Source organism: Centroberyx affinis, unplaced genomic scaffold, assembly GCF_046629955.1.
Source record: "Centroberyx affinis isolate AG114_WGS23_722 - 3 ecotype Tasmania unplaced genomic scaffold, CSIRO-AGI_Caff_v1 ptg004932l_1, whole genome shotgun sequence".
NCBI lineage: Eukaryota > Metazoa > Chordata > Actinopteri > Beryciformes > Berycidae > Centroberyx > Centroberyx affinis.
In genome coordinates, this window is record NW_027282424.1 from 262,828 (window position 1) to 275,817 (window position 12,990).

General features: G+C 44.1%; 1 protein-coding gene across 1 annotated transcript in view; it reads left to right on the plus strand.

Annotated features, from left to right (window-relative positions):
* Positions 1–251: 251 nt before the first annotated feature.
* zswim6 (zinc finger, SWIM-type containing 6) overlaps positions 252–12,990 on the plus strand; it is a 39,512-nt gene continuing 26,773 nt past the window's right edge. The window contains exon 1 of the mRNA XM_071545492.1: positions 252–689. Coding sequence (XP_071401593.1) covers positions 263–689 — 427 coding nt within the window. The 5' untranslated portion in view covers positions 252–262. The remainder of the gene's footprint in view (positions 690–12,990) is intronic.

Below are 12,990 nucleotides of genomic sequence, written 5' to 3' on the forward strand. Positions count from 1 at the left end.
TTCTTACAAAGGATTAGTGGACGTTCGGGAATTCCACCTTCCATTCCTTATTTAGAACAGAGCGAGACGACAGGCCACGCCCCCTTCTTAATTTGTCAACAAAGGGGTTTGACAAGACCGACGAAGCCCCGCCCCCACATTTCCATAAAAGGATGATTTGCCCATACACGGCCAACAATCTAGCCGAGGGTAACCTTTTCCCTTCCTTATCCCGTTCATATGGTGCGTTGACTTCCTCCGTCGATGTTAAAGCGGAGCTATCATGGCGGAGCGCGTACAGCAGCCCCCAGCCAAAAGGCTCTGCTGTAGACCGGGATATAATGCAACATGTAGACAAGGCCAGCGGGCCGGGGGGACGCCGTGCGGCGGCTCCGCGGCGAGCCAGGGCGGATCGAGCAAAACCCAGAGCCCGGAGTCTCTTCTGGACATCGCGGCGAGGAAAGTGGCGGAGAAGTGGCCATTTCAAAGGGTAGAGGAGCGTTTCGAGCGGATCCCGGAGCCCGTCCAGAGGCGGATCGTCTACTGGTCTTTCCCGAGGAGCGAACGGGAGATCTGTATGTACTCGTCGTTCAACACCGGCGGGGAGGAGATCGGGTCTAGCGGGGAGAACAGCGACGAGACGCGGCTGCCTTTCCGACGAGGCATCGCTCTGCTGGAGAGCGGCTGCGTGGACAACGTACTGCAAGTCGGTGAGTGATGCGACCGAAATAACGACGGCGAATAAAAACATCCTGTGACAATAAATCATGAAGAAAACACCAACGTCACCAGTGTTATTAGTCGTTTATGTGACTAGCACTAATGAGATAGATAAAGCTTCCTGGCTGCTTGGTGACAGGGCTTCACAACAAAGGATGAAATGATCAGGCGACAGACAGAAGGCTACAAAGGGGCTTTAAATCCGCTGGCTGTATGAATGGGAATGCGTGAGTAGGGCATTTAAACCCTATTCCGCCTAGGGTGGTTCGAAGTTGAAATTTAGTCCAAGTAAAATGCCTTGAAAATCACGCTGTGATTTTGACAAACCTATTATACTTAGCACCACGGTGTATTTGCATTTCCCGTTTCAACGCCTCCGGAGCTCATTTGGAAACTTTCTTTCTCCACTGACCAGCTTCTATAGCAGTTGGTTAGGGGGCGTCAATACATTGATGTTTATCTATCTATGCGCATTGCTTTATTGAAGGTCCCCATCCAACCTCCATAGAGTCTGGTCAGCAGACACATTCTGTTTCTCTGCTCAGCTAATATGGGCTGCTGAGTTGGGGAAGATGTGAATAAGTCAAGTATTCAGCCTCACACTCTTTTGGTTAATCTATTTGTTATTATTGGAACATCTTTGCTGGGTTGCAAAGTAACTCTTACAGGAGTAAATGTGCACTGGTTTAGTCTCACATTAGGTTCTTAGCCTATATCACCTCAAAATCTTATGAAATGCAGCATATAAAAACTGATTCAGTTTTTATATGCTGTTGAGAATAGACCTTCAGGGCTGCAGCATGTCTGCTTGTTTATTTTTTGTAACCCGCTGAAAGGCACAGTGGAGTTTTTTTTTTTTTGAGCAAAACAAGAACAGACACCTGTCTGCTGAACTGACAGTTCCCTGTCTATGACAACCTCTTCCTGCACCAGCAATGTGAGCAGTGATTCAATACCATGAGATTTTATCATGTCAGGTATTGCAATCAGTATTTTCTTTCCGGGTGTAGGCTATATTTTATGGGCTTGGAGCAAATTCTTTGAGATTTTAAGTACTAAGCATGCATATCAAATAGCCAGCACTCCTATTGTGAGTTTGGCACTTTGTTCCTATTTTCATGTTCATTTGTGTCTTTTCAGTTTCCTGTCACCTCCAAAAGGAAGGCAAACAAAAGCATCTTTTTATTTCTCTTCACTGCCCTCCTTAAATACAAAAGGTTTGGGACAAGGATTAGGATTGCGGATTGGTGAACAACTGTTTTAAATGGGCCTTGATTTGCACTAATTCACACCTAATTGGTTCAGGTTTGTGAGTCTGTGCCAATTGTTTATCAAAGAGACTAAAATACCTGGTTGTGAGTAATTTTAATGAAGATGGCTTTCTTCCATGTACTTTATCATTACATGGCCTACCTGGGATCTTTGATTGTATTCCAGTCTGTCACCCTTGTTGTGAGTTCACTGGGTTTGGGCCACCTTTGGAAAGCATTCAGGACTGTAATCCCATTACTCTGCATGGTTAATTTGAATTGTAATGCAATCTGAAAACGTCAGTTTCTGCATGACCCATCTGCCTTCCCCCACTTTTAAATGCAGGAGGTTCAGCAGTGGTTCGTCTGGGCTTTGTGTACTCACTGAGGGGCCAACAGGGGATACACACACACACACACACACCAGCCGCTGTCTTGGCAGAATCATAGGCCTATATATTCCCAGATATTGGGAAAGATTTCTTTATTTTCTTCTGCAAAGTTCAAGAGGCTCTGTGTTTTCTGTAGGGAGGAACCTGATGTGGAGTCGTTCTTCCAGAGAGTGAGGGGCTCCATCTGCATGCTTACAAAGGGGAATAACAGTAGTGCACACACAAGGAGGCTTTCTTGGCTGATTGCACCCAGGCTGGAATTTGCTGGAAAAATGGAGCCGAGAAGTGATAAATAAAAGATGTAATCTCCCCACGTGTGGGCTATACTTTAGGAGGGAGGCTGCTCGCTGCAGACCTGCAGGAAAATGAATTGGCACAAATTTTCTCTTGACCCTCTTACTCCGCAACAAAACCTCACAATTAATCAGCACAAAGAAAAAGGAAGCCATATTTTCTAGACAAAACTAGAATAGGCAAGGTGTGTTTTTCCACCTTTCCACCACTAAAGAATAACTGAAATATGTTTCTGCAACTACACTCGAGAAAATATAACAAATTAATAACAAGCAATAATGAAAATGTTTTTGTTTTACATTTTTATGATGTGCTTATTTATTATTATTATTATTATTAATCCCAGGCTCCTCAGTCCTCACACACTCAAAATGAAGTACCATTTAAATTGTTTGTGTTTTTTTTTTTTTAGGATATTAGGAAAGATTGGGGAGAGACGGGGGAGACAAAGGTCTCAGGCTGGATTTGAACCCAGGACATCACAGTTACATGCAGTATGCAATTTAGACCACTGAGCCACCAGGTTACCCCCCAATGTGTTGTGTTTCAGTCTATGCAATCAATTCAATAAAATAATCTTAGTCAATAAAACAGTTGACAGATCTAGCAAAGAAGACAGTGTCATGTTAAATGTAAAATGTTGCAAATTAGATGAGCAAACACACATTAAAAATCACATGTTCAAAGTCCGAATTTGCTCAAAAGCCTAAGTAGATGTTCACTAAACAAAGCATGGACCGCTCCTTATTGAGTCTGCCTGAAGATCCTTCATTATCCTTTTAAACTCACCAAGGGAGACCAGCTCTTTGAGTTTTAAATCATTTTGCAATGAGTTTCATGCAGAGAGGGAGCGGAGCACATGAAAGCCTTTTGCCTAATTCAGTTTGAACTTGGGGTCAGTAAGCAAAAACAATTCCTGTGTGCAGAAACAAGTCATTTCCACCAAGATTTCGGGGAGATATAAGAGCAAAAATAATGAAACATGAATGTACAATGATTAGTAGACACTTAATATTCTGTAATAAGCCTCATGATACAGTGTTTAAGCCACAAAGAAAGGGGGTGGGGGCACATGAATGTAAAGACCTCTTCATAATAAAGCGCTGGCATGAAAGCGGTGGTGACCAGTCTTTTGTGACCAGTCACCGCAAAAAAAATCACAACCTCCCCTAAAATCAAACCACGATTTCAGCTTCAGTTTCTTTACAAACTGCTGAATATGTGGCTCGAAGGAAAAAGCCGTCATCAGTTATTCCTAAGCACTTAAGAGATTCAACAGTCTCAGTTCCTTTTGCTTGCAGTGGTAACAGTAGGAGGAAGATTTTTAAGGCTGTCATTTATTTGGGATTCAGAGGTTTCAGTTAGGCTAAGGTACACTGTAGATTTAACAGCAGTTTGGGCATATTTTGGCCTAGATAATTAATATTGACAATAAATACAAGATAGCAGAGCCACTGGACTCTATCAGAAAGATGTGATTGACAGTAGCATATGACCTTCGTAGCTTATTAGATCCAAGTACTTTGATCAGTAGAAGAGGGTCCTTCATTTTTAACCTTTCTCCCTCTCAAAAATATTACATTAACTGCTTCATCATAGACATTTTTGAGAGTCAATGATCTGCTGTGCCTCGGATGTTTATCTTCAGTGTGACACTCGAAAGGTCAAGAGCCACTCCGTCCTCCATTTCCATGTCAAGGGCATCAGAGGAGCCTAATCTTGGACCTTGATGACCACTTCGCTGCGTATCAGATACTGCAGGTTTTCATCGTAAACGTGACGTACATGCAGAGCTCCCTATCTCTGCTCATACGCGGCAGTGTGTCAGGATGTATCGGCTTGAGTTGGAGTATAGGCGTCGGTGTTTGTGTGTGTGTGTGTGTGTGTGTGTGTGTGTGCGAATATATCGTTTCAGACAGAGAAGCTGCAGTCTGTTTCTCCCTCCACACACTGTCAAAAACAAGGAGAGCGTCCTTGCTTTTCAAAATGGGGAAAAAAAAACTAAAGTATAAACTTACCTAAAATATTTCCTCAAGCAAAGGCAAATACAGGGTTTCTGTGTGTCCTGGAACAAACACGTGCTGTAATGTGTTTGTTGCATGCAGACTAATTTTTTTTTTTTTTTTACATCTAGCTGCTCACACATTACAGTAGGTCAAGTTCATACCATACCTACGCCGTCTCCTGCACTTTGGATTCCCTCTGCTCTCTCTTTGTCTAAGCCCCTGTTGACGCTGTCTGTTTCCATCTGCTTCTGCTTTATTAGGTCAAAGGTCGTTCAAACGTCAATCCTATTAGTATGCAGTGTTTGCTATTGATGGAAAGAGGGGAATTGCCCCCCCCCGGTTTTCCTCCTCTTCTTACCTTAAGTGCTGGAGCCAGGATTTAAAGGGATTTTTGAAGATGGGCAGGGTGATGAGGGAATTAGTCTTCTGGTTATCATGCTATGGCAAAGGTGCTGATATCAAATGGTTAACTCAGACCATGTGGATTAATTAACACACTGTATCTATCCATAGACTTGAGTAAAAACTAACTGTGTTGTAAAATGCAACTTATTAATAACTTATTGAGTAACCTACATAATAAGATAATCCAGTGGCTCTTGTATGTGGAAGTTCCAAATTTATGGAATAACTTGAGAACATGTTTTAAAGAAGGCCTTATATTTAGTACAATGTTTTGCATAATACATATCTGTTATTACCAGAGCTATATGTTGGCTCATACTCTGTTACTCATAATACATCTTAAATAGTCTAAGCTTACCACTTTGGGAACGGGAAAATCTGGATATGTATATTCAGGGTTAGGTTTACAGACGTGTGTGTGTGTGTGTGTGTGTGTGTGTGTGTGTGTGTGTGTACATCGATACCGACTAAAACCCAGACCGTTCCCCAAATGGCTGTATATCAACATTGCGGACGTTTTGTACACAGAAGTGCAGAATTTGAGACTCGGCCCCCCGGTGGGTCCTGAGCCTGCTGCTTCACAGGCGGGGGGGGGGGGGGAGCCCGAGGACTTGGATGGAGGAGTGATAGTCTGCTGTCACTGGAGTCAGCGGAGACTGGCAGCATCGCCAGCCAGTGTTGCCGTATGTGAAGCTTCCCTCACACTTTGTCATGTGATATGTAAGAGGTCTGTCTCTACGGTCAAGTGCTTGGTGTTAGGTTCGGTGCTGGCGGCAGCGTGGCTCAGTGTCACCACACAGTGAAACCTCACCGGGCTTTGATGCACCTCTGTCACCACTGGAGTCACGCCCAGCCCTGAACTCTCCTGCCTAGAACACTCTTACTTGTCATTGGCACACTGTGAGTAACGCATACCCATAAGACACTTGCACCCATTGAGCTGCTGTGTCCTCAGGCAAGTGTTACTCCTTCTGCAGTCGTCATTACGCACTCCAGGTTTGCGATTAGCCCGGCTGGTAAGTGCTTCAGTCCGGGGAGCTCTTGACATCACGGTCAAGCAGGCGGCTCCAATTCTGTGATGGTCAACTGGTTTCCGCATAGGATGATATCAGACCACAGTACACAGGTGTGGAGAGGATTATGTCTTTCTTTACTACTTATTTACTTGTCTTATGGAGAATTCAGATATGAACAGTTGCAGCACAAATCCACTCTTTTTCAAATAATATATTGTGTTGAATAAAATCACAGTATGCATCACAGAGCTGAAAAATGTATTATGATATTAGATCTAACTATAATTTACTGTTTTGTTTCCGACGTTTAAGACGGAAACACAGTAAATTATAGATAGATTTTTATATAAATTTCTTAGAAGTCTGTAGATGTTTACTGTTTTCTGCATTAGTGTGCCAGTAGACTGCTGTTTATTGCACATTTTTGATATTCAGAAACTTTTCATTTCATTAGTTTTGAAAGCATCTTCGCTTTATGGATATCTTTGACATATGCCTAAGACTTTTGCACAGTGCTGTATATGAAACCCAGTATAGTATGAGTGTACAGTACGTGAAACCCAGTGTAGTATATTGAATCTGGCTTGTATCATGAGCTGCTGAGCATATCAAAGACCTAATGTGCGCACACACACACACACACACACACACACTGCTGTATACATGAAGCCTCAGGCCCTTGTATACACTGATTAATGCTGGCTGGCTATCTCATCTGCAATTTTATGAAGAATCAATGAATCAACACATACCTACTGAATGATGCAAGGCTTTGTAAGTATGCGTGGGGATCACACACACACACACACACACACACACACACACACACACACTGCGCTCAGCCTTTTAGGTTGTTGATCAGCATTAATAGTGAATGCCTGGCAGCTCAATATGCTTCTGCTCTACAAGATCAATTTTTATTGGAGCTACATCGGTTGTATGCTTTGAAATGAACACTCCACTGAGTTTCACAGCCCGCATGTTATGAGGCACTGGCTCAGATGCTAAGAACGCTGTTTCACTACAGCGACTGTACTCTTTACATTAGGAAATCCAGCGACAAATCGATCACATCATGGAGCGGATAGTGTGGCGGTGGAGGTGTTAGTGTTTCACAACTAACTCTGGCTTAGTTTTCCTGTTGTTGCTGGTTGAAGCCCTGGAGTTCTGCCCAGGTATTTTCCAGGTCAGTGTCAGACACTCCAAGGAATGTAGCTGAGTTTTTCAATTTGGTTTCCACATGGCTGGAAGGAGCTGCATGGATGTGTACTCATGTGTACACACACACACACACACACACACACACACACACACACACACACACACTCACACACACACTCGCTGTCTGTCTCTTTGAATTGGCTTAGGTTGTATAATAAGTTTTTTTCTTAGTAAGACCTTTACAGCCTGGGTTAAATCTTAATATTTCATAAATGGCAGTCAATGTGTACGTGTGTATGTAGTTAATATTTGGTTAATCGCTCTCCGCGGCCCTGCAGAGTTGTTTAGCAGTCTTTCCATACCCGCCCACGTCTCGCCGATCTGTATTCTTCTGCCGTATCCCTTTATCATTAACCTTCAACTCTGGGGGAGAGCGGAGGAGGGAAGAGGAGGGGTGGCAGAAGAACAGAGAGGCGGATGGAGGAGGGGAATTACTAGTTTACCTCGCTCTGCCCTCGATCGGCTCGATAAATTTTTATTTTTGTTCTTATCAGCGCCGACCCCGTGTAACCTCCCCTCGAACATACGCGAACGCACACACACACACCCATGGACACAAACAGGCCCGCGATGTTGCTTTCTGCTTCGAACAACTAGTAAATACCTCTCAGAGCGGTAGAAACCAGTAGAGTGGCCCCTCGTTTCGGGGATGTCTAGGGAAGGCTTAGTCATCCCCAGACATCTCTTAGCAAGTCAAAGCCTGCCGCTGTCCTTGCCCCCCGTGGGAGTCCCGGGCCCCGTCCTGCGCTCTCTGAAGAGGAGTGCCCTTCGGACCTCAAGCGGCTCTGCAAACAGAGCACTTCAGCAAATAAGTGGTGAACTGCTCAGAGCTTATCCAACGCGTCAGCTGCTGCTCAAGATTGGCTGAAGTCGACGATGCCAGCGCCAATGGACTGTTCTTGATCTTCTAGATTCTCATGAAAAAGAGTAGGTAGTGTGTGTGTGTGTGTGTGTGTGTGTATGTGTGTGAGCGGCGCAGAGTGATTGTCTATATGTAGAGCAGCCGGCTCACCTCTCCCAGCCGGAGTGTTAATCAGAAGCTGCTTATGAGCAATGCTCACCTTTTAATGGGAACTTAAAGGTGTCATCCATCAGAGGCCCTTACCCCGGCTCACAGTTATAACATGCTTAATGAAGACTGATGGCCTGGTCCTCTCCTCTCCTCTCCTCTCCTCTCCTCTCCTCTCCTCTCCTCTCCTCTCCTCTCCTCTCCTCTCCTCTCCTCTCCTCTCCTCTCCGCTCTCATCACCTCCCTGCATCTCATCCCATCACATTCAGGAGGTTATCTATACAACTAGACTTAATGCCAGTAGAGAAAACACGTCTGACAATAGAGACACCAACATCATGTGTGTGTGTGCCCCCGCTGTGTGTGTGAACCTGCTCTGCCAGATAACACTGCTGCCATCTGTTCTCAGTCTATACATGCAAGCTTAACCTACATAATGGTGGGGCCCGGGGACAGAAATGACCATAGTGTTTACATAGCCAAACATACAAAATGCTCAGCCTGTGTGTGTGTGTGTGTGTGTGTGTGTGACATAACGTGAACCCATTGACTGCGAATGGACATGTGCAGATTTCCCCCGTCCAGTCACCAGACCTATAATCAGTCGCTTCCTGCCTCCTGCTTTAACTCTTTCCTCTGGGATCGCCCCTCTGGATCCTGTTTCACTCTATTCTCTCTCTCTCTCTCTCTCTCTCTACCTCATGTCCTACCTTTGCATCCACTTCTCTATCGCTAATAACAGGCAAATGATCTCGTTCTCCTGGTCCGACCGAGATGGGCTCGGTCGTGACTCCAGCAGCACGCCCTTCCCCTCCCTTCAGCAGAGTCACCGAGTCACTCCGCCTCGTAGATATATATCACTGCTGTTGGATCAGTGCCTTGGAAATAGAATTTAATTGAGCTTGATTTGCTTAGAAGAGGCTGTATAAATCCTTGTGTAAAAAAACAAAAAAGAATATAACCAAGTACACAAACCCTTATCCACAACAGGAGCAGCAATATACTCTTATTTGACAATTTTCTATTGAAGAATACTGTATGTACACAATGTATGGGTGCCACGCTCTCACCATTAAATTAATTGTTTATTTAACAAGAGAATATTAAAAACATTATGGTTTGGAGTGATGTTTCAGAGCTATTCAAGAATATGGACAGGATAAACAAGTAAATCCAGATGCTTATTTCCTCATGTGATTCTTTATGTAATGATGGAGGCGGGAATGAGGCAGGAGAACAGATCAGAGTAGATTCTTCCAATGACAATTATGGTTTAATAGTTAAATTACGTCAATACAATAATAAAAAAACACCCCTTGTCCGACGATAAAAACTTCAGCCATGTTTCAAGCATCATCTTGAAACTATCCAATGTGCTCATTGTCCAGAGACTTCCAGGCAAACTGTTCCACAACCTTGTTGCTACATACAAAAAACATTTCCCCATCTTCCTCGGTGTGTAATTACTTATTTAGGAACACGAACAAGGCTCTTCATATGTGGCCATTAAAAGCTCAAATATGCCATGGAGATATATACACACTCTTACAGACTGCTCCCCTCTCTCACACTGTCACCCACCCACACACACAAACACACACCCCAGGGATGACACATGCTCACACAGGCCCTACAAACCTATCCGGTCTGTCTCGGCACAAAAGACTATGACTGGCATGCACCTACAAGTTGAGTCATTGTTTTCATCTGTGAAGATGAATAATATCACTTTATGCGATCGAAACGGAATGCGTTGCACATAACCGTATTGACTGGGCTTTAATGCAGTTTAAAGCAGGGGAGGGGAGGGGAGGGGAGGGGAGAGAAATAGACGGAATAGATGGTGAGGGAGGGCGAGCAGATGAGTGTGTGTGTGTGAGCGGGGCTGAGTGCTGAGTAAAGCAGAGGGAAGAGGAAATGCTGAGCTGGCCTGCTGATGTCACACACCAGGCAAGCGGGGCCGTACCCTCTGGCCCCCCGACCGCATGCGCTCACCCACACACACACACACACACACACACACTCACAGCCAGGTCCTCAGATCAGATTATGTTTCATTCTGGTGTCCGCAATGTTAATTGAATTGAGATGCGTATGTGTATGCTTGCACATGTGCGAGTCCATATGTGTGTGTGTGTGTGTGTGTGTGTGTGTGTATGTGTGTGTGTGTGTGTGTGTGTGTGTGTTTGTGGCAAGGGTACCGCAGCAATGTCAGCTCTTTCTTAGAGCGCTCAGCATCGATGGGCTTTTATCATTTTTATTTACCACCAGAGTGAGAAAGGGGGATTAAGGTGTGTGTGTGTGTGTGTGTGTGTGTGTTATAGGAGTGAGAATTTGAGCAGCGTCTATGGAATGCATGTCTAATGCTATGACTGGTATAATCATTATCATAATTCTATCCCCTAAATATTTCCGTGTATGTCTGTCTATGTGTGTGTGTGTGTGTGTGTGTGTGTGTGAAGCCATCAGTCATGCTGAAGACGGATAGGAATTGGATACGCAAGGTGGCATGACAAATCACATTGCCAAAGGAACGGGACGGCAACTCCAGCTGGTAAATTAGATGCAGAGAGGAAAAGGGACGGTTGGTTGTAGGTGTTCGTAAAAAAAAAAAAAAAAAAAAAAACAGGAATAGGCGGATTGATTAGGAGGGCCTGAGAATGAAAACGAGAAAGATGGTGAGAGATGAGGAAGGAACAGAGGCGAGAGAGAGTTTCCAGTCCAGTCAGACCTGTCGCGGAGAAGAGTGACTGTATCCCCAGAAATGTTGAGCAAGCCGTATGCTCTGTTTAGCCCCAACAGAGTGGAGGTTGAGGGTATGTTATTCTGGTTTGATGCAAAGCCATGATAAGGTGTGACCTGCATCCTGTTTTGACAGCGCGGGCCCCTCCTCCCCCGGTGATGGTTTAGGAAAGTATTCTCTCCTGCTAGAGGCGTGCCGCCGTGACGTTAAGCCGACAGTTTAACGGTTGTTCTCGTTCGGCCGGGGAGAGAGAGACGAGCCCGGGGTATGTTGTCGGATTATCACACACACACACACGTACACACACACATATGTATACGCATGCGGACCTAATCTCGACGATTCAGTCGGATGCTCTGAGTCACCCTTTGCTCTCCCTCAACAGCGTTAAGGAAGTGTTACCATTTCGGTTTTCAGTTTAGCACATCTCTGGTCTCAGTTTTATGTGTATGCGAGCTCGGTTACTCATTACTTACTGGTAATTGGCCCAACACTAGACCTGCCATCCTGTCATTTTAAAGTTTTTTGTTTGTGTATGTAATATAACTTTGTTCAAATGAACCGTGCTGGTCACCAGTCTATGACAACATTTCAAAAGCCCTAAGACAAAAATACATGAAAATTATAGGAATACATATTCCAGCTTAAAGATACATTTTACCTGTGTCATTTTTGACATTGCTCAAATGTATATAAAAATTCACATTTTTCCTTTTATTAACAGTATACATTTGTTTTTATTATTTTTTTTTACTCTCTATTATTTAAGCTTTTGTCTTAGTATTTCCTTGTTTGTTTATTTTGAGCTCTATGTTACTTTCTAGTCATTTTATCAACATGGTGAACAGTTTTATTCCTGTTTTTTTTGCTTGAAATATGTTTTGATTCATAGAAATACTCAGATAAAACAAATGTATTACTGTTGTGAGCGTTCAGATTTTTTTTTTTGCAAAATCCATGGAATAATTTCTATACTCCCCTCAGGCTGCATCACAGCATGCAGCACAGTGAGTTGGTAAAATACCTCCGTTACATCTGTGACAAAGTGCAGCCGTCGATAAACTTCACCCAAGTAGGGGGAATAGTTTGAGCAGGCCGACTTGTTATGCCTTCAGACAACAAAGATAGGCAAAAGTCAACAGTAGCCACTCGCTTGCACACACACACACACACACACACCTATCATTGTACATCCAGACACACCCACACACACGGGCATGGCGTTGTCAGGCTGTTTATTCACTCAGGGAAGCACCTGTTAGGAGTTCAGAGGTGAAAGGTCACACTGATGTTCCTCATGAAGAGAAAACCCCTGCTGGCTTGAACTACACCCTTACACTCCACAGCAGGTGTGTGTGTGTGTGTGTGTGTGTGTGAGAGACAGAGGGGGGGTTGGTATGTTTGGACAGATGCAGAGTAGAGGACAGGATCATTTTTGCATGAGTCTTGTCTTTTCATTTTCATGATGTATCACAGTTGTTTTTTAAGCCTCGGCTATATTACTGTAACAGACTGACACAATGAGGAGCAGCTCACATGTGAAGGCAAAGGCTATAGGAAAATATCTTATAGCTCAACATCTCATACACATTTTAATGAATGACTTTACACGTGATGAATTCTTCTTTTTGTCAAAGGTCTAATGTAGAAGTAATTTTAATAGATCTTGCAGGTTTTTATCTTTGAAATTAGAAATGGAAAATATGGCGACACTCATATTTGATTAAAAGCATGTCCTGCCCTATGGCTTATAATCTCTGGTGATGGTGATACAGTGGAGAGGAATGGTGAAGCAAAACGCTGTAACAGCTGGAGCCGCACCGCCACACTCCCACAGGAGCCAACGAAACATTCAGGATCCTCCTATGTTAATTTCACCCACATCCACCCGGAGCCTCAGCCTTTCCCAGTGCATTTGTTCCCACAGTGCTTCAGCGCCTCTCCCATCTGCCTCC